Source organism: Lissotriton helveticus, chromosome 12 (assembly GCF_964261635.1).
Source record: "Lissotriton helveticus chromosome 12, aLisHel1.1, whole genome shotgun sequence".
NCBI classification, from domain to species: domain Eukaryota; kingdom Metazoa; phylum Chordata; class Amphibia; order Caudata; family Salamandridae; genus Lissotriton; species Lissotriton helveticus.
This window is the reverse complement of record NC_136073.1, coordinates 699,788,669-699,810,778: the sequence shown is the minus strand read 5'-3', so window position 1 is coordinate 699,810,778 and position 22,110 is coordinate 699,788,669. Positions and strand designations below refer to the sequence as shown.

The 22,110-nt window shown below is 48.8% G+C and overlaps 1 protein-coding gene across 7 annotated transcripts in view; it reads right to left on the bottom strand.

Annotated features, from left to right (window-relative positions):
* The window catches only part of CNOT1 (CCR4-NOT transcription complex subunit 1), a 1,826,813-nt gene that overhangs the window by 590,930 nt on the left and 1,213,773 nt on the right, over positions 1 to 22,110 (bottom strand). For all 7 annotated transcript variants that reach the window (XM_078668607.1, XM_078668606.1, XM_078668608.1 and 4 more), the window contains 4 exons: positions 21,307 to 21,447; positions 21,120 to 21,224; positions 20,800 to 20,919; positions 20,130 to 20,321 (listed from right to left, as the gene is read on the bottom strand). In XM_078668607.1, coding sequence (XP_078524733.1) covers positions 20,130 to 20,321; positions 20,800 to 20,919; positions 21,120 to 21,224; positions 21,307 to 21,447 — 558 coding nt within the window. The remainder of the gene's footprint in view (positions 1 to 20,129; positions 20,322 to 20,799; positions 20,920 to 21,119; positions 21,225 to 21,306; positions 21,448 to 22,110) is intronic.

Genomic DNA, 22,110 nt, shown 5'->3' with positions numbered 1-22,110 from the left:
CCACCGGAGATTTAAAGAGAGATGGCTGATCCGGCAAACATAGAAACGCCGATAAGGCTGAAAGATACCCCTTGACCGTGGCCACAGCCAAACCTTGCTGCGCCAGATAAAGGGCAAATTGTAAAATATTAGACAAATGAGCCTTCAAAGGGTCAACATCTCTCTCCCTGCACCAAGAAACAAATTTTGACCATCTATAGGAATAAATGGACTTAGTGGTGTCACGCCTGGCAGAGAGAATGACATCCACTACCTCGTGAGGGAGAGAAAAAGAACTCAAGTTGCCCCGTTCAATCTCCAGGCATGAAGGTGTAATGTCTGGAGGTGGGGGTGTAAAACCTGCCCCTCCATCTGAGAGAGGAGGTCTGCCCTGAGAGGGAGACGGAGCGGCGGGTGAGAGGAGAGGAGGAGTAGGTCCGAATACCACACCCTTCTTGGCCAATCCGGAGCGACCAATATGACTTGGGCCCGGTCTTGACGAATCTTCCTCAGAACCCGAGGAATCAAAGGTATGGGAGGAAACGCGTAAAGGAGTTGATCTTCCCAACTCAACTGAAACGCGTCCCCCAATGCTCCTTGCATCGGATACTGGAGACTGCAGAATGACAGGCAGTGCGCATTCTCGCGAGTTGCGAATAGATCCACCCGAGGAGTCCCCCACATCTGAAAGATGTCGTGAACAACCTCCGGGTGAAGCCTCCACTCGTGGTCGGCAGAGAACTGCCGACTGAGACTGTCTGCACGAACGTTCAGAACTCCGCCCAGATGATTTGCCACCAGACAAATCTGATGGTCCTGAACCCAGGACCAGAGACGCAGAGCCTCTCTGCAGAGACACTGCAACCCTACTCCTCCCTGCCTGTTGATGTACCACATCGCAGTCGTGTTGTCCGTCAGGACTTGAACCGAACGACCGCGAAGGGAAGGGAGGAAGGCCTTGAGCGCCAAACGTATCGCCCTCAATTCCAGAAGGTTGATGTGAAACAACCTTTCCTCCGGAGACCAGACCTTTGACCTCCAGGTCTCCCAGATGAGCACCCCACCCGAGAGTGGATGCATCCGTTATCACTGTGGCCACTGATGTAGGCAGTTGAAAAGGCTTTCCTTGCGACAGATTGCCTTCCACGCCCCACCAAGACAGATCCGCTGCAGCTTCTCTGGAGATCTTCACTGACTCCCTGAGATCTCCGTTGTGCTGATACCACTGCCTGCGGAGGCACCACTGGAGTGCCCTCATGTGCCAGCGTGCATGACTGACCAACAGAATGCAAGAAGCCATCAGACCGAGCAGACGAAGGACCTTCAGGACCGGAACAACCGCTCCATTGAAGAATAAAGGAATCATCTCCTGAATGTCGTGAATCCTCTGAGGTGGAGGGAATGCACGGCATACAGTAGTGTCCAGTACCGCACCTATGAACAGGTTGCGCTGGGAGGGCACCAGGTGAGATTTGGGTACATTTATCGAAAAACCCAACCTGTGTAACAACTGAGTTGTCTCTTGTAGATGATGGAGCACCTTCTCCGGCGACTCTGCTTTGATCAGCCAGTCGTCTAGATAAGGGAATACAGGAATACCTGACCTTCTGAGATGTGCTGCCACCACTGCCATCACCTTGGTGAAGACTCGAGGCGCAGTAGTAAGTCCAAAGGGAAGGACCGCAAACTGGTAGTGCTGCGATCCCACCGTAAAACGGAGATACTTCCTGTGCGACTTCAGGATTGGGATGTGAAAATACGCATCCTGCAAGTCGATCGACACCATCCAGTCTTCTTCTATCAGCGCCAGAAGAACCTGAGCAAGGGTGAGCATTTTGAACTTCTCCTGTTTGAGATAGAAGTTCAAAATCCTGAGATCCAGGATCGGCCGAAGCCTGCCATCCTTCTTGGGAATCAAGAAATACCGGGAGTAGCATCCTTGACCCCTCTCCTGCTCTGGAACCACCTCTATCGCACCCTTTCGAAACAGAGCCAGGACTTCCTCCTGCAGGAGAAGTAGGTGGTCCTCCGAACAATAACCTTGGCAAGGAGGGTAATTGGGAGGGAACTCCTGAAAAGGAAGTGCATACCCATTCTGTACGAGATTGAGAACACAAAGATCTGATGTAACCGATTCCCAATCTCGTAGAAAATGAGTAAGCCGACCCCCTACTGGCCCTACATGATCCAGAATGGTGGATCTAGGGCTGCTTTGCTGATGCGGGTTGGGTATTATTGGAGGAAGTGGAGGAAGAGGAGACTTGACGTCCACGTCCACGACCCTTCTGTCTACCTCTATAGGACCTATACAGAGGGTTCTGCTGCTGCTGCTGTTGCTGTTGGCCCTGCTTGAAGGGACGAAAAGAAGATCTACCGAATCCTCTGAATTTTCTAGTCGTAGACCCTCTCATCTGAAGACCCAAAGATCTTGCGGTGGCACAAATGTCTTTAAACCTTTCCAAGGCCACATCAGCCTTTTTACCAAAAAGGCCAGTTCCTTCAAAAGGTAAGTCCAGCAATGTAGACTGCACATCCGCAGAGAAATCTGAAGACTTTAACCATGCAGCTCTCCTGGTCGCAATGGATGAACCCATAATTCTAGCAACAGAATCCACAGTGTCCATGCCGCTCTGAATGACCATGCGGGCAGCAGCCTGAGTGTCAGAGACCACTTCATTAAAGTTCTTCCTATCCTCCTCAGGAAGTTTTGATGACAATTGCTTCACTGAGTCCATTAATGCATGCACATATCTACCTAAAAGGCAAGTAGCATTTGATGACTTAAGAGCCATGCTCCCAGAAGAGAAAGTCTTCTTCGCCGACTGATCTAATTTCTTAGACTTTGTCAGCTGGCACTTGAGGGAAAGAGCCTGCAGCTCTATTAGAGCAAGCTGCCTGTACCACAAGACTTTCTGGTGATGGATGCGTAGAAAGAAAAGCAGGGTCATCAGGAGCCACCCTATATCGCCTCGCAATAACTCTTGAAACAGCAGGAGCAGATAATGGCCTCTTCCAAATCTCCTTTATTGGATCCGCCAAGGCATCAGTAAATGGCAGTGTAGGCTCAACAATTGAAGAGGGAGAATGCAAGACTTCAGTGAGGATGTTGGGCTTGTACTCCACTGTGGGCAGCTTTAAGTTAAGAAGATCAGCAGCCTTCCTAATAACCACGTGATAGGGTGCCACATCCCTAGACGGAGCATCAGAAGTCGAAGGTAGACCCCACTCAGGAGAGAGTTCCAGACCACTAGCCTCCCGAAGTTCATCGAAATCATCATCATGATCAGGAAGCTCGCCTTCTTCCACATCAGAACTTTCATCATCTCTTTGCTCGAGAAGACGCTGAGCTCTTCGCCTCGACCACTCCAATCGAACCGAAGTCGACGGATCCGGTAACGACTCCGACGGAGCCGGTTCCGACGTCGATCGAGGAACCGGAGCAGTAGGACGAGAAACATGAACAGGTGTGGTACCTCGATCTCGACTAAGAGGTCGATCCGGAGTCGGCGAAGCCGCATGCGGAGTCGAAGACCTCGGTGGAGCCGTACCGAGCCAAGGTGGAAGAGGCGTCGGCATGAAAGGCATAAATGGAGCTGGGGCGTACGACTGAGGAATACCCAGATTGTACGATAACGGACCCATGGGACCAACAGGCGCTCCAGCGGGGTACATCGCCCTGGAATACACTCCAAACATCGCATTGAGAAAATGCGAGGGGTCCTGACCGGGACCAGGAAAGGGAGGGTACGGACCTACCGGATGTTCCAATGGAGGCCTTTCCGACACATTCTCACTCTGACCTTCTGGGTCCACAGGAGTCTCCATTGGAGTCGGATCTTGAGGAATCACTTCTTCTTCCTCCTCATGCTCCGAAGGATGCGAGGATATCGGATCCGGATCCTGCTCCGGCTCCGGAGTCGGAGAACCTTCTTTTGACAAGGCAGGCGAAGGAGAGACAACGTCTTTACAATGTTTGTGAGACTTTTTCTTCGAGTCAGAGGATTCCTTCTCCGAATGATGTTTTGAACTGTGCTTCCTCCTCTTATGCTTTCTCCTCGAGGAGCTCGAAGCGTGACCGGAAGCCGACTTAGATCTAGACCTAGATCTTTCTCTGGATCTTGACTTCGCTTTAGATCTCGACTCCTCTTCAGATCTCGAACCCGCTCTGGATCTCGACGCCGATCTCGACTTCGATCGAGACCTTTGCTTCGACTTCGATCTTCGTGACGTCGATCTCGAATATCTTCCAGTATCCTGTTTTACTTTCGCCAAAAGTAGTTAAGCTTCACGCTCCCGAAGCGCCTTTGGATTCATTTTAAAACAGGAACTGCAGTTTTTGACGTCGTGACTCGAACCAAGACACCACAAACAATCCTTATGTGGGTCAGTGATAGACATCATGCGGGCACAAGACCTACATTGTTTAAGGAATATGCTACTTACCAGTATGCATCTGTTCTTGGCATAGAGGGCTGCAGAGTGGTACATTTATGAATAGATCGCCATCTGGTGTTGGGCTCGGATGATTGCACTTTGTTTTTCTTCTGGAGAAGTCTTTTTCGTCATAGATGACTCCTCCTCTCGGTGTTAGTGCGCATGGGCATCGACTCCATCCTTAGATTGTTTTGCCATAGTAGGGTTAGATGGAGTAGTGTAGTATAGTACATAAAGATATGCCCATGTAAGTGTATCTAAATAAGATAATGTTGGGACAGACACAGGTTTCCGGGGAGGCAGGGAGGGCATGTACCACTCTGCAGCCCTCTATGCCAAGAACAGATGCATACTGGTAAGTAGCATATTCCGTTCGAGGCATATGGGCTGCAGATGGTACATTTATGAATAGATTGTAAAGCAGTTACCTCCCTAGCGGTGGTCACCAGTGTCTGTCGCAACTGTTTGAAATAGAGTTTTTAATACAGCCTGGCCCACTCTGGCTTGTTGTGCAGCCTGTACATCAACACAGTAGTGCTTTGTGAATGTATGTGGTGTAGACCAAGTTGCTGCTCTACATATGTCATCTAGGGGAATGTTCCCTAAGAATGCCATAGATGCTCCTAGTTTTCGTGTAGAATGAGCTCTAGGAGGAACAGTTAATGTTCTCTTTGCTTTAATGTAACATATTTGTATACATCTTACAATCCATCTAGCGATGCCTGCTTTAGAGATAGGATTGCCCTTATGTGTTGGGGAAAATGCTACAAATAGTTTAGTTTTCCTGAAGTTTTGTGTTCTTTCTATGTAGTACAAAATGGCTCTTTTGACATCTAGTGTATGTAGAGCCCTTTCTGCCACCGTCTGTGGCTTTGGAAAGAAGACTGGTAATTCCACTGGCTGATTGATGTGGAATGCTGAAATTACTTTAGGCAAGAACTTTGGGTTTGTTCTAAGAACCACTTTATTCTGGTGTAACTGTAGGAATGGTTCTTTTATTGTCAATGCCTGTAATTCACTTACTCTCCTGAGTGAGGTAATGGCTATAAGGAAAGCCACCTTCCATGTAAGGAATTGTATTTCGCACCTATGCATAGGTTCGAAGGGTGGCCCCATTAGTCTGGTGAGTTCTACGTTGAGGTTCCAGACTGGGGAAGGTGGTAATCTTGGTGGAATGACTCTTTTAAGGCCTTCCATGAATGCTTTTATCGCTGGTACTCTGAACAGTGATATGTGTTGCCTGTTTTGTAGGTACGCTGCTATAGCTGCTAGATGTACTCTGATAGATGTGTACGCTAGATTACATTGCTGTAAGTGTAATAAGTAGCAAATAATCTCTTTTGTTGACACGTCCAGAGGGTTGATATTGTTATTAGTACAGTGTATAGCAAACCTCTTCCACTTAGCTGCATAGCATGCTCTGGTGGTTGGACGTCTCGCTTGTTTAATTATCTCCATGCAATTTGGGGGTAGATCTAAGTACCCAAATTCTAGGATTTCAGGAGCCAGATCGCTAAGTTCAATTGAGTTGGGTCTGGGTGCATTATTTCTCCATGGTTCTGTGTAAGGTGCATGGGTAGAATTCGTAGCTTTTGATGTGGCACTTGTGAGAGTTGCAGGAGCGTGGTGAACCACGGCTGTCTTGCCCACGTGGGTGCTACTAGTATCATGGTCATTGAATGTTGTTGCAGCTTCCTGACCACTAATGGGATTAGTGGGAGAGGGGGAAAAGCGTATGCAAATTTGTTGGACCAATTTATCCATAACGCATTGCCCTGCGACAGGTGATGTGGATACCTGGACGCGAAGCTTTGGCATTTTGCGTTCTGATGAGTGGCAAAGAGGTCTATCTCTGGTTGTCCCCATCTTTGGAAGAATGGCTGCAGTATTTGGTGGTGCAGTTCCCATTCGTGTATTTGTTCCGACTGTCTGCTTAAGATGTCTGCTATCTGGTTTTGGACTCCTGGTAGGTGTTCGGCTAACAGATAGACGTTTTGAGGAATGGCCCATCTCCAAATTTCCTGTGCTAGTCTGGATAGTTGGAGAGAGTGCGTCCCCCCCTGTTTTTGAATATAATACATTGCTGTCATGTTGTCTGTTCTGATCAGGACTGCTTTGTTGGTAACATGTATTTGGAAGGCTTTCAATGCTAGAAACACTGCTAGTAGTTCTAGATGATTGATGTGCAGTCTTCTTTCCTGCACACTCCACCTTCCTTGTACTGTGTATTTGTCCATATGTGCTCCCCATCCGGTGAGCGATGCGTCCGCTGTTATTGTCACCTGTGGAATTGGTTCTAGGAACGACCGCCCCTTGGCAATGTTTGTTATGTTCCACCACTTCAGAGAGCGGTGTGTGCGGTCGTCTACCAACACCAGATCTGTAATCTGCCCTTGAGCCTGATTCCACTGTGTCGCTAAGCATTCTTGTAGCGGACGCATTTGTAGTTTGGCATATGGTATTAGCAGTATGCAGGATGACATCATCCCTAATAGCTGCATGAACACTCTTGCTGGTAGTGAGTGTTGTGGCTGAAATCTTTGAATGACTGTAAGCATTGTTTGGATCCTGACTGGGTTGGGGTACACTTTGGCTTTTTCTGTGTCTATAGTAGCCCCCAGATATTGTTGAACCTTGTTTGGTTGTAGGTGTGACTTTGTGTAGTTCACCGTGAACCCTAGCTGGTGTAGTAGCTGAATTGTCTTTTGTGTGTTTTGAAGACATTCCTCTTGTGACCTGGCCTTTATTAGCCAGTCGTCCAAGTATGGGAAGACATGAATTTGTTGTCTTCTTAGGTGAGCTGCCACCACTGCCAGGCATTTTGTGAACACCCTTGGTGCCGTTGTGACACCAAACGGAAGGACTTTGAACTGGTAATGTTGTCCTTCTACCACAAACCTGAGGTATTTTCTGTGGGCTTTGTGAATCGGGATATGAAAGTAAGCGTCTTTTAGATCCAGTGTAGAAAGAAAGTCCCCTTTCTTCAGTATAGGCAGTACTTGTTGGAGCGTGACCATGTGGAAATGTTCCGAATTTATGTATGCGTTGAGAGGTCTTAGGTCCAGTATTGGCCTTAGAGACCCGTCCTTTTTGGGAATTAGGAAGTATAGGGAGTATACTCCTGTTCCTTGTTGGTGCTGTGGAACTTTCTCTATGGCATGCTTTTCTAGCAGGGATAGTACTTCTTGTTTTAACAGTGTCAGGTGATCTTGTTTCATTGGACGCTGTTTGGGGGGATGTTTGGTGGGGTAGCTGTGAGTTCTAGGCAATAACCATGTTGGATAATTTGTCTCACCCACCTGTCTGATGTGATGTTTTCCCAGACAGGTAGGAACTGTGATAGGTGTCCCCCGACCGGTGTTATATGGTCTGGGGGGAGCTGTATGAAGTCACTGTTTTGGGGTTGGAGAGTTGCGGTTGTTGTTGTTTCCGCGACCTCTACCCTTGTTGTTGTTACCCCTGTATCCACCTCTAGAATTACCTCTGGGTGATGTAGGTGTAAAAGAGGTTTGCTGCTGGCTTGTACCCGTATTTTTGGATCCTCCTCTATAGGTGGATCTACGAAAGGAACCTCTTTGTGTCGGCTGTTGCAATGCTCCCATTGATTTAGCCGTTTCGGTATCCTTCTTCATCTTTTCTAGGGCCTCATCTGTCCCTGTGCCGAAAAGTGTTTTCCCATCAAAAGGTTGGTTCAGTAACGATGTTTGTACTTCTTGTTTGAACCCTGATACTCTGAGCCATGCATGTCTCCTTAACATAATGCTTGTGTTTGTAGACCTTGCTGCAGAGTCTGCCGCGTCTAGGGCGCACTTTATTGAAGTGTTAGTAATTAACTTCCCTTCTTGTATGAGTTGATCTGCCCTCTTTTGATGTTCTTTAGGGAGATGTGTGATGAGTTTTTCTAACTCATCATAATGCGCTCTGTCGTACCTTGCAAGTAGTGCTTGCGTATTAGCTATGCGCCAGCTGTTTGCCGCCTGAGATGCCACTCTCTTGCCAGAGGCATCTATTAGTTTAGACTCTTTGTCAGGAGGTGGAGCTTCTCCTGTAGATAAAGAGTTTGCTCTCTTACGAGCGTTTGTGACCACTAATGAGTCTAGAGGAATTTGCCCTTTAATGTATATTGGGTCTTTTGGAGCTGCCCTATATTTTTTATCGATTCTTGGGTTCAATACCCTAGCCCTCACTGGGTCTTTGAATATCTCTGATGTATGACTGAGAAGGCCCTTAAGCATTGGTAGTGTTCCTGATGTTCTTTGTGCAGTAGGTAGTGTTTCTAATAAGAAGTCCTCTATTTGAGGTTCTGCATGTAGTTCTACCTTATGATATGTTGCTGCTCTATTAATGAGTTGTGCAAAACCAGTATTGTCATCAGGAGGTGAAGGTTTTGAGGGATACAATTCAGGGTCGTTATCATTATCTGACCCTACATTATACTCTTCCCATGGGTCTGCCTCCTCTGGGATTGTGTCTTCATCATCCCCAGGGTGTTCCCCCTCCCCTGTGTCACTCTCTACATCTGTTGTAGGTGTAGATGGTCATGTGGGAGGAATATTTGGCCTATTGTGAGGAAGAGGAGAAGATGGTGTGTGTCTAGGTTTGGGAGAAGAGGGAGGAGTTGTATTCGTCCCCATTGTTCTCTTCTTCGGATGAGTCTTGTCGTCCGAATGTTCATTCTTCCTCTTTTTAGGTAGTTCTGTGACTACCTTGCCAGTCTTTGGGTCAATAAACAGAGTCTTTTGTTTAGGATCAGTCCCGTGTTCCTGTGTCGGTACCGCAGTTTTCGGGTCCGAAAGGTGTTTTTTCTTTTGAATGTCCATTTGTATTTTCGGTACCGAGATTTTATTCGGATCCGATTTCTTCGGTATCGAAGATGTCCCCGGTGTCGAGGGTGTTTTCGACGCCGAAACGTGCTTCGGTGTCGACATGGACTGCTTCGACTTCGAGCTTTCCTTGACTTGGAGCTTCGGTGTCGATGTGGTCCGTTTATCGGAATCGGAACCACCATGATGGGAGACCGAGTGTTTCGGTTTCTGTTTCGTTGCCGGGCTCGAAGGCGGGGCGTTGGAAACTTTTTTCGGTTGTCTGACCGGGCTCGAGGGCGGGGTCGACACCGTGCGGGGTCTGTTCTTTGGTAAAGGGACGTCGTCACTCACGGTTTGTTGGACGTCGATTTCCTCGACGTCGGACTCGTCCACTTCAGACCCCGCCTCGTCGGCCTCTTCTTCCTCCTCTTCTGGGTGCTGGTCCTCGAACAGCTCCGGGATTGCTTGTGACTGCATTCTCGATACCTCGTGTCTTCGGGCTCGACGGTTTCTAATCGTCGATTTTGAAGAGAACGCTGCACAGGCCTCACAGTCCCTGGATTCGTGTTCAGGGGACAAGCAGAGGTTGCACACCTCGTGTAGGTCCTTGTGTGGGAACTTAGCACCACACATTGGACATTTTTTGAATGGAGTCCTTTCCATGGACCCCGGGCTGGACTACGTCGAGTTTCTCGTAGTCGTCGTCCTTCGAACCGCGTCGGTATGAGGGAAGTCGCGTTCGATAACAATACCGTCGATTTGGAAAGGAATACGCGCCGGTTATAACCTTCTTTGTTGAAGTCGGTCCGGAGCGCTTCGATCCTCATCCGAACCCGATGGCGGAAAAAAACAATCTAAGGATGGAGTCGATGCCCATGCGCACTAACACCGAGAGGAGGAGTCATCTATGACGAAAAAGACTTCTCCAGAAGAAAAACAAAGTGCAATCATCCGAGCCCAACACCAGATGGCGATCTATTCATAAATGTACCATCTGCAGCCCATATGCCTCGAACAGCCTGTTTTCCTCGACGACATCTTCGGTGAAGAATCAAGTCGTAGAAGAGAAACAGTGACAAATAATTAACAGCTAGATACTAAGTATCGCCGAAGATCCCGAAAACCGTTAGCGTCGAAGACGCGGAAAAAAGGGAACTGACGTCATCACGCCGGCGTGGGCCTGATATGGGGTCGGTGACGTCGCCCACGTCGGCGTACTACGAAGAAAATTTCCGAACGTTGCTGACGCAAGGGGGATATTCACAAGGTGAGGAATCCACACGGCAGATGTATCTATCAGAAACACAGTTTCCAAGGGTAAGTAACTCGTACATCTCGAAAGGACCCCACCAGCAATGAATGACAGAGGATCTCACAGGGGACCAGACCTGTGGACCAGGCAAGTAACCCGGACCCTCCCAGCCAAGAGGAGCCCCCACAAGCAGAACACCACCGACACCAGAGTGATGGAGGAAGAAGAAATTAGAGAAGGCCCTCACACTCACGATTGAGGAACCAAGGGCAAGACCAGAGAGGCCGAAGTACCCCACACCCCTCCAAGGCAATAAAGCTTCCATCCAAATCCAGGGGGGAGAGCACAGAGCGCCCAAAGTAATGACGGAAAAGAAGGCGAGTCCACCCCGATGGAAAGCAGCAAGCCAGCCAGAGCGGCACCAACAGACATAGCCGCCAGAAGCAAGAAAAAAAAACAGCCCAGGGCCCCAGGAAGACCGGGCAAGCGATGCCCGACAAGGGAGAGCACAGAATCGTCCCAGCCTGCAGGGAGGTAAGGAAATGGCCGGACACACCACCACGAGGGGCCGCGTCCACGACCTCAAAAAGCAAAGCAACATACATAAACGCCATGGAGAACAGGCACCCAAAGGCCACCAGAACTCCCCAGCAGAGCACAAGCTATATAAGAGCTACCACTACCCCACATAGGGTACGTTAAGTCGCAAGACATGGGAACCCTCTTTGGAAGAACTTCCGCAGCAAAGGAAAAAACAAAAAAGCCACAGGGAAACACCCCCGCGAAAGGCTTGATAAGCAGCCCAAAAAAAACCAGAAGGCTAATCTCAGGGTTAAGTCTGTATAACAGTTCCAGCAAAAACACACAGTGAACAAAGGGCCGTCCAGCAGCCAACAATGCTAAAGTCCCAGCAAGGAGGACTCAATGGCCAGAAAAAACACTCTACAGCAAGAGCGACCATCCCAAGAAGGACCAGATCCAGCACCACTCAGCAGTCACTGAGGAAGAGAAGGAGGAGGATAAAGCGGAGGAGGAGGACGGAGCCCTGCCAGGGACCTCTGGATGGCGGAGTCAGCCGGGGAATGGAACAGGCTACCATCAAACAGAAGATCAATGAGCCGCTCCCAAATATTTTGGGGGAACACGCCGTCCCGTAGCCAAGCATGGCGGCGGAGGGCGACTGAGGAAGCCATGGCCCGGCCCAGCACCTCCGAGATGTCCGGGGCGGAGCAGAGAATAAACGCCGCTAGCCAAAGGCCATCCAACGCATGATGCCGTAAGTCCACCTGAACAGTTTGACAAGCTGCGGATCCCAGAGACTCAGCCGAGTCCCACTAACAAGAGGAGACCTATGCCAGTACACACAAAGTGTTAAGGGCCCACAGGGCAGCACTGATCGAGGCGAACATGTTACCCCCCTAGAGTCCAGCCAGCGGGCCTCCCGGCATGGCAGTCAACAGTGGTGGCAGGGAGGGAAAAGCAGTCCGCAAAAGTGGACTGGCGGCAGAGAGGTGGAGGGAAAGACACGCCGGGTCACGCAGCGCTGGAAGGTGCAGTGCAGAAGGAGTTGAGGCACCAGATCCCTTGAGGCGGGACACCTCCAAGCCCCCCGTCAGGGAAGAAAGGAGCGAACCCTCAAAGGGAAGCAAGATCTCCCTCCCACCCTAGCCCTGGTGGAGAACCTCCAAGAGATGGTCCGCCGGGAAATGAGCAATCAGGTCACCCATGCGCAGAATGCCCACAGCCGAGGACACAGCGTGAGCAAAGGCCGCCCCGCCTCTGTAGGGCCCTGCTGTGAGAAGTTGGCCTGATATGCAGTGCTCACTATTCTAGTGAACACTATGTATCAGTCCAAACAACCCTTATTGATGTTTGGTTGTAAGTCAACCTGATAGACCAGCTATCCTAGTAGCATGGACACGTGCAGTCTTTAGGCTAAACTCTAGAGGGCGTGTTAAGCCAGCTGTTTTACCATCACATATACCCCTTGAACACCAAGTGAAAGGACACCACACAAGTTGTTATGAAAAATAAAGTATATTTATTTATAACAAGACTACCCTGGCTCTTTATGAGACAGGGAGCTAAGCACACAACAAAACTCTTAAGAAAATACTTAAAGTCGCACAATTTACACAAATGCCCGAGGGGCACGAAAAACCATATACTATACAAGTGGAATGCGAAATACTAGCAGGTAAGTAACTATTCTCATAGGCTTTAGAATCGCTAGGACTGGACTACTAAACCTTTAGATTACAAGCAGGAGGCCTAGGGACGTCATGTGCAGAGTGGGAACTCTCACGCGTAAGGCGGGAAAAAGTCTATGGAGGCTAGTAAAAGCAAAGTTAGTGTTTTCGGGCGAACCCGACTAGGTAGGTCAAAAACGAAAGTGGTTCTAGACACTTAGAGAGTTGGACTATGCTGGAGCACCGGAGTACTCGGTTTACCTAGCCCAGGGGCTGCGGCTGCATAGGGTTCAAATGTCGTCGTGTTTCTTCGTTGATGAACCAGGAGCCTGAAGAAAGAAGTTGCTGGCAGGCGACCAGTGAAGAAGTTCGTGGGGATCCAAGCCTGGATCGGGGAAGAAGACCTGTAAGCAGAGGGGACCAAGTTCTGAATCACTAGCCAGTGATTTAGGTGGGCACCAGAGTGGCACCGGACGAAGTCACCTCAACCAGGTGAGTGGGCGCTGCTGGGCTCTGCAGTCTCTCGGACCAGGAGGCGTTATCGGCGACCAGGATGGAGGTGCGAGCTGTCCCACGAAGATATCTGCTGTCGACGTCGCTGGACCCAGGATTGGGGCAACAAGTCTTGGCAAATGCAAGCCCACGCGGTGGACTCAAAATGGCGTCTGGAGTGGACCAGGAGGGTCCAGGGTGCTCCTCTGTTGGAGGGGAGCAAGGGCCAGTCTGGAGCAACCAGACCAGCGGTGTTTGTCATCGAAGTTCGTCGTCAGAGGGCCACTAGCCAACGGGCAAGAGACCTGGACAACGCGGTGAGCAGCAAAGAGCAGAAGGGCCCCACGCAGATCTTGTGGATGCAGGGGAGCTGAACTTCGGTGCTGGAGCTGCTCAGGGTTGGGGCTTCTCTTACCCCAAAGCACTCGGTCGAGGGTCCCTCGGGAGTCGTGCTGGTCAAGCGTCGTGCAGTCTTGGAAGATGGCCGGTCCCTCGAGGTCTCGTCACACCCACGAATCACAGCTGGGCTGATGATGCAGGTAGAGGTCAGAGGTGCCAGGGAAGCCGGTTCTCGTCGAGCTGGGCAGTCTTGATCCGGTGAGGAAACTTACAGCAGACCGCGATGCTTGGTTGGTGCCTGCTGCTGCAGGGTGACTACTCCTTAGTCACAAGGGAGAAATCTTGAGAAGAGTCTCGAGTTCCTTTCGTGGAAAGTTGGTTCAGGATTCAAAGATGATCTAATTTGGAAGGGGGCCTGCTCCTACCTTTATCCTGCAAAAGGGGGCTGGCACGCGACTAAGTCCTGCCCTATGGGTGGGACTAGGAGGGGGGTGGTTACACCCCTCTCCTTTGCCGGGCTTTTCCCCAGATCAGGGGCTGGAGTGCCCCTGGAACTGGTTCAAGCCGGCCTATGCATAGTGAGCACCGGGGTGCCACTTGCAGTCACCTTCCTCTAAAGCCCTGCCTACCTAGGATACACAAAATCCTGTCTGGGACGGTGCTGGCACCGCCCCTGGCAGGAAACCCTTTGTCCTTGCCTCCTGCGCTGGGAGGACTCCCAGCAGCAGGAGGGCAGACTTGTGTCTCGGTGGCAGCATCCATCTTGTGGAGCTGAGGCTATGTCTGTCTTTAACCGGGGTTACAGGTTACCAACATGTCGTGTCCCTCTAGAAGGGTGGAATGCTAACCCCGTCGCCAGAATTGGCGAGGGGTTCAAGTCAAGTCAAGAAATACTTTATTCGGTTCAATTTACAAAAACCATAAAAGTACACAAGCATGAAAAACTGGTCCACAAGTCAACAGTGATAAAATACAGCGTAAAAAGGAAGGGAGTACCCATTGAGATATGCAACACATAATGAAAAAAGTTTAAAAACAACAATATATATGGCAATCAAAAAAAAAACTCATTATGAGAAAGTTTAAAAAGACTTGATTCAGGTAACAATGGTCGACATTTGTGAGGGGTCATCTAGGACCAGGTGATCTTTTTGCTAAGTCTCACCGCTATGGTTAAAAATTTAGCCACGTTATAGATTTCCCAGATTTCAGCTAAAAGTTGAAGGTACAACAAAGCTGGCTTGACTTGCCTAAAACCTTTCCCTTTTAACAAGGGTATGATGAACTTTTTCCTAATGCCTTTAAAGTGCTCACAGAAGAACAGAAAGTGAACAGTATCCATAATCGAACAACCGTCACATTTGCACAGATCTAGGTCTGTACCCCTGGTCCAGCCAGGGCGGCCAGAAATTAGTAAGTGAATCTTGTTCAATCGGAACTTAGAAGATACCTGTGGTTGGAGTTGTTAACAACCTTAAGGTAAAGTTCCAGATCATGGCCAGAGGAAACAATCAATTGATGGGTCCTGACAGAGGGCTTTAACAGCTCCCTGCCTTCTCTATCCATTCCTCTGGTCAACAAAAAAGTGTTTTTGACCCATTTCAAATCACCTTTCACCAGACTCGAAGGTTCAGGCCGACCCAACTTCTCGCACATCTGTTGTACATATTTCAACCAAGGGATCTTTTCCCAGTGATCTGGCATTAGGCAGTCTTAAGATTTCATGATTCACTTCAAGCTCTAGATTAAGCCAGACTGATATCCATTTTAAAATGGGAGCCATGGCAATTCTATCCTCCAAATAGTCCACGCCGCATTCCTGGTGGACAATGAAGCTTGCCGTGGATCTTGGGAGGGAAAGGAGCGTTTTTAAAAAATTATCTTCCGTAACCTGAAGCGATGTAGCTGACCTGAAGCCCCACAGGTCAGCGCCATACATAGCGATGGCAGTACATTTGGAAGCATATACTTTTAAAACTGCCTCAATGGGCTTCACCCCTAATTTACGTGAAAAGCCCAGCACCGCAGAAACGGAGCGTGCCAGGGCTGTTTTTTTCTCAAATATTTGTGGGTGCCACGTAGAACACTCATCAAATACAACCCCCAAATAGGGAAATCTGGGGACTCTTGACAACTTATGCCCATTGCAGTACAGTGACATCACATTTTTTTTGGCCTTCGCTTTATGGCCCACCACCATGACATGGGATTTACCAAAGTTAATACTTAAATCAAGATTATTCATAAAAACATAAAAAGAGTTCAACAGGCATTGAAGTCCCACTGCAGTTCTGGCTAGGAGAGCGGCGTCGTCCGCGTACAGTAAGGCTGGCAGTAGGTATTTCCCTGCCCTCGGGATGTCCTTACACGCTGCGCCCAGGTCTCTACCTAAGTCATTTATATATAGTGTAAAGAGCAGGGGAGCAAGAATGCATCCCTGCCTTACACCATTAATAATACTAATTTTTTCCGTGCAGTTCCCCTTTCTGTCGTAACGGACCGTAGCAGTAAGGTTCCTATGGAGGTCAGCTAGGAAGTACACAATATTTGGATCTATTCCAATGTTAAGGAGCTTGCCCCACAACTTGGATCTTGGCGAGGGGTTAGTATTCCAATTCGTATGACACCTTACTCGACATGTTTTGATAATGGTATACCAAAGTTAGCATATGACCGCGAGGTACATAATGCACTTAAGAGTATATGGTATAGCGTTATCATGGAACAGCTATTAGGACTTGGTTCCACAAGCTGCAAACGGGCTCAGCTCATGCCAGAGCACCATTTCACATTATTACACGCACTCTGCCTTCAGGATTGTTAAGGCCTGCCATAGGAGTGACTGATAGGAATATATGTGTCCATTTTAGGGTTAGATATAGGAATACTATATCTAAAGCAAAGGGTGATTACACCACCTTGCCCCAGCTGTCAAGCAGCCAGTTGTGTCAGTTTTGGATGGCCAGCCAGGGGTGGCATAATACATGCTTCAGCCCCTGGTAGGCCCTGGGTATACCTATGCCCTGGATACCTAGGGTATACTGTACAGGGACTGATAAGGTGACTCCGTATCCAATCAGATATGTACCTAGGGTACATGGAATCCATTTTAACAGAGAGAGCAGTGGGCCTGGGGTCCTGAATAGCAGGGCCCCAGGTCAACTAAGTCAGAAAACCAGCAAAACACCAGGCAAAAAGTTGGGGGCAACCATAGTCAGGGATCTACCTTCCTACACCTGCGGTGGAGAAAGCAGCTACTCTTGGGGGCGACGGCAGCAAACTTAGGCAGCCGTCCCTAAAGCAAAGCGAGACGGGCAAGGGCCAGACCTGGAAGTCAGAAGGAACCGAGGAATGGGGAACCTGCTGCTCCTCCGACCAACACCTCAGCCTCAGAAATGGGCGACGCCGGGAAATAAGACACCACACAGCGGCCAGTCTCCAGAGAAGTGGGAGCATCCGTAGACGAATCCGCAACTCTACTCCTGGCAGGCGCGGTTGAGTCCGCCGCCTGAAGCAGAAGGGCAACGCTATCCAGCGCCGAAGGAGACGCCGGACAGGGCTCCTCTAAGCCACACCGCGCCGGGGACCGGAGCAGGGCCAGATCCGAAGTGGTCAAGGGGCGGCGTCGGAGCGGCACCGACTCGACCTCTGCTGAGGCAGCCGCCTGCGTAGAGGAACGATAGGGGCCAGGGGAGTGACACAAAGCCCTCCGCCAGCCTCGGCTCAGCATGTGCCTGAGGTGGCCCGGCAAACCAAGTGGCGCCGCCAGGGCAGACTCAACCTCCGACTCGCCCTCCGATGAGGCAATCTGCCTGCGTGGAGGGACGAGAAAGTTCGGGAGTAGGGGTCCCCATCCAGCCTTGACCCAGAGTGGGACGAGGAGGGTCCACCGACCCCTGTGGCCTTAGACAGGACCAACTTGTCAATGGACCGGGAGGGGCTCGGGGATGCGACCCGAGCCCCGGCGACCTCCAGCGACAGAGACTCCTGCCGGAGTTTGCGGTGAGGCAGAGGCGCCGTGGCCTGAAGGAGGGACCCCCGAGGGGCCGCACCCCAACAGCAACACATCCTCAAAGTCTGGATCTGAACCAGTCGGCGCAGTGGAGGGCCCCGCCCAAGGCAAGGGATCTGCTGACTCCCCAGGAGGGTGAGAAGGAGACGCCAGCGAGGCCTGCATAGCCGCCGTGTATGTCTCCATCTGGATTCTCGATGCCCCATCACCGGGAAACGGATAGGACGACGACACACGGGGCCGCATCACCTGCAGAGAGTCCACGCCCCCGGCAGGCCGAACACCAGCCCCCGGGAACAAACTGCGACACTTACCCACTGGGGAGCATCGCTCTCATGACATCGGAGAAGGGCGAGGACAATGACCACGGCCGTATCTGAAGCCATCTGCCGAGGCTGATCGAGGGGAAGAGGTCGACCTTGAGTGACGCACCGAGTGTAGTTGGAGGGGTTCACGAGGAATGACATCAGTGGAGACTGTCCTTGTCTGATCTGGGCTAGAAGGAAAAGACGTTCCTTTTCCTTCTCTGCCTACCTGTCCTCAAACGGCCAGGGAAGGCTACGTTTTATCTATAGGCCTTAGCTATTTCTGTCCTTCTAGGATGCATTGTTAAAATAGGGAGGGGGTGAAACAGTGATATGTCCTTTTGAAGGGGAGTTTAGGATTAGTCTTGAAGTGTTGTGGGTGGTACGGCTGACTGAACTAGGGGGCACTAGGGAGAACAGCAGTTTCCCCTATTAGCACGAGGCAGTGTTATGACCAGAGCTATTTAAGGTTTGTGAATAAAAAGACCCTGCAGCTGAGCATAGCAGGGATTAAAGAGCACACATTGGGTACTGTGATAATTTGGGTCACCCACATCCTTTTAAACAATACAATGGCGACGTGCAGGGACCGACGAGCCCCTCTCCCCTGCGCACTTCGCCGTCTACATCCCCTGCCTTCCCCTCAGCTGATCACCTCCTGTTTCCCCACAGCAGCAACCATGCAGCTCACTGCTGCGGCACACCAAGGCACTAGGAGAAGCCTTCCATGAGGTGGCGATCTTGACACTGCTCTGTGGAGGCCTCCTGAACATGGCGCGCCCACGCCATCAGCGCACCGGTCTGCTCTCTGGGTCGAGGGGAGTGCTATCACACACTGAGGGACTTGCCAACTACTGGACTGCCTTCCCAGCCCCAAAGGCCTACAGTTATGAATGCATACTGACAAGCAGGTAGTGAACACAATTAGATGCATTAAGTGACAGGATGGCGCATTTGATTTGATAAATTAAAAAAATTAGGGGCACTCCATGTTCTGCCGATCCCTAACTAAGGCTCTTGACCGACAAGTTACATAATGCGCAGTACCTGAACCAGCCTCTGTCTTCTAGCTGGGCTTCTCAAGGAATGAATGTCCTGGCCTGCTCAATGCAGCGGGCCGCAGTGGCGCACATTTTTCATAGGATGATTAAATTCACTGGTAGTGGTGGTAACGCTGCAGTGGGAGCTTCAAATTGAATGACAAATAACAGTGCACATGCGTAAAATTACACGCATGCACACTAAAATGGCAGAACACCGGGGAGCTTAAAAAAAAAAATATTTAGGACAAAGAGCATCCTGCGCATGAGTTTGCTGATAAGCATGCGCACAAACTAGGGGGGAGCACATCCAGACGGGGAGCTGGAAACGACGGAACACCTGCTAGAAAATGAAAGCGACCACGAGCAGGGAAATGTAAACAAGCGTGCGCGCTGCACGCCGCTGCTCGCTCCCGCATGGTGGATGCCAGCACAAGCATGAGTGCTTGAAAACAGCTGACGAATTTCTAAAGATCATCTTCTAGAGCAGCGCATGCGCTGCTCTAGGCTGGACCTGAAAACGGTGTTGACAAAATTCGAGAAAAAAGTCAGTCACAAAGTGACTGGGGGTACCGCTGTCTCCAGGTCTGCGCTTGCTGGTGCACAAAAATAAAGAACTTATGTCAGCGCGCGAGGGCGGTGTCTATGTAGCTACCGCAACGTCATCCCGGCAACCATGACAAACCCGGAGTCGACCGACGCCACCTTCAGACGCGCTGGGGCACTGCAGACGAAAATTTTCCTGATCCAGTCTGTTGCCTGGTGCTAATTTGAAGGTAAGGAATCTATAACTAATTGTTTCTTTCAGATATATAATTTAAGGTTAGTAGCTATTTTAAACATTCTATTTTGTAATTTTTATACTCTTCCATTAGCGGTCCTATTTTGTTTGATAAACAATTCGCAGTGGCAGAAGTTATTTGTTCAGCCTCTCATTACACATTTTTCTATAGACAACAAATGGGACACAGGGAAAGCGGCCAATTATAGGAGACTTTTCCAGCTTTTATAACAATCAGCATGGTATCCACAAATGGGTGCAAAATACAATGATCATCTTCCAGACATTAGATATGTGACATGCTCAAATAACAGTTTTTATGCAACCAATCCCAAATCAGTGCATTAGGATTGTTTGACTTGACAGATTCCAATTTCATTCTAAAACCTCTTTCTCTGATACCTACACTTTCATTTAAGGTTTGCAGCAAGCCTTTCAAAAGCAAGACAAATGGTACATGAAAAAATAATGCAAGTAAAGCCATTCTCAAAATATACAAACCTTCTGTAATAAGCCTAGGGCTGCGATGGCATCACGGGAATTGCGTGCTACCACAACTGCTTCAAGCAAACTACGAAGAGCCTGCACTTGAGGATTCATAGCCAAGGTGGTAGGAATTGCATGAAGGTTCTGCTCCAACTCAGTGATGCATTTGTCATAGATCTGCGCAACATCATCTGTTGCCCAAGCTTGCTGTAAAGAAAAGGGTTTAAATTGCGTACAAATATTTTAATCATATATATGATCTCAATTACTTAATATTCCAAATTTGGTAAGATAATTGCAGTGTTTCAAGAGTAACATTACATTAAACCTATTAATTAGCCCCAGTACTATTAAAGCACTGTAAGAAACTCAACTGCATCGACATCTGAACGTACATAAATTCAGTATTTTACCAAGTTAACGTTAAAAGACAATCCTAAATCAATGAAAAAAAATCAGAATTTTTAAAAAACTTGCATTTGAAATTCTGAGGGACTGAATGCTATACTTATGTATTTAAAATTACCAGATCTTTCTAAGGGGGATCAATGATTGCTTAATAAACGACTAAGATTGCCTTATGTGTCACAGCTAGCAGTTGGGATCTGGTTCTACAGGTGTTAAAAAAACAAAAAAGTACACTAGATGGTTTGAGGTAGTACTGAAAACAAATCCTTCATTTTACCTTCATGGGCTGTGCTAAAAATCCAGTAGGTTGTGTGAGGTCATTGGTAGGTAAAAACCCAGGGACATTGCGTGCAAACTCTTCGTAAACAGCCAGCTGTTTAGGGTCCACACCGCCAACCTAAGAATAAAGGGAGAGAGATTAAGCCTGCTTTACACCCTAGCACCTTCTTCACTATTTTGCTTCAGCCCCATCAGGCAGCCTCTGATAGGTCCCTTGAGGGGGAAGAACATAAAATACATAGGCCAAACTGGGGCGGAACAGATACTAACGTATATTGAATCACGGTTACACTACTAAAATTTGAGAAATAAGCTTACCTTGAGCCTGATCTGTTCAGGCATGCGCTCCGCCTGGTAAGTTAACACCACAGGATCACAATAACGACGCCCCTCTTGCCTCGCATGCTTCCTCAACTCAAACTCCTTTATGATAAAGAAAAAAAGTGATATGAGATTTGTGATCATCTCTATTATGGAAGTCCTCAGATGAAACCAAAGAACTCACTGTAGCTAATCGTTTGTCCATTTCTGGGCCTGCCTTCTCGACTGCAGTCTTCTGGATAAAACAGCATGCCAACTCACAGTTGTCTTGAGCAAGCTGTGCAGCTGCCTGCTCCATCATTTCTCGCTGCTGCGGGGAAGCTGCCTGTTTATCAGAGGAGACACCAATTTCCAGGTTTAATATAGTACGATATAATCTTTAACATGGCACAAGACATTAACCAAGTGCATATACCACAACCTGGAAACAATGCTTATCACTTGCATGTCTTCCTTAATGCTAGGGCAATTACAGAACGTTTGAAACATTATGTGGCTGGACAAGACTAATATAGTGGCACAATTATCACATGGGTCAAACAAGACACTTTAATCTCAAATCTAACAGATTTCAGAGCAAAACGAGCACTGTGGAGGCTAGTCAGCCTCAGGACCATACTGAAGGAATAAGCACCCTGGCCTGTGCTCAAGGAATGCAAAACAAAATAGGCATCTTGTACAAGAAATGCTACATTGGCATTGTACAGACGATAAGGGCTGCAAAGCGAGGTGCATAATTCTCTTACTTGGCACAGGTAAGCAGCTAAAAACTGAAACAAAACATTATGCGGGACCATTTTGTCCCATTTGAAAGTCATAAGCCAGGCTAATAAGTCAGATAAAAGCAAAAGGAAAGCATTCTTAAAGTAAGGAAATGAAAATACCCACTAAATTGATAACAGCAAAAAAAATGTAGGAAAGAGAAAAGAGTGGTTAAAACGCATCTCTACATTGAATTGCTCTTTGGTGGGCAAATGCTAAAATCTAC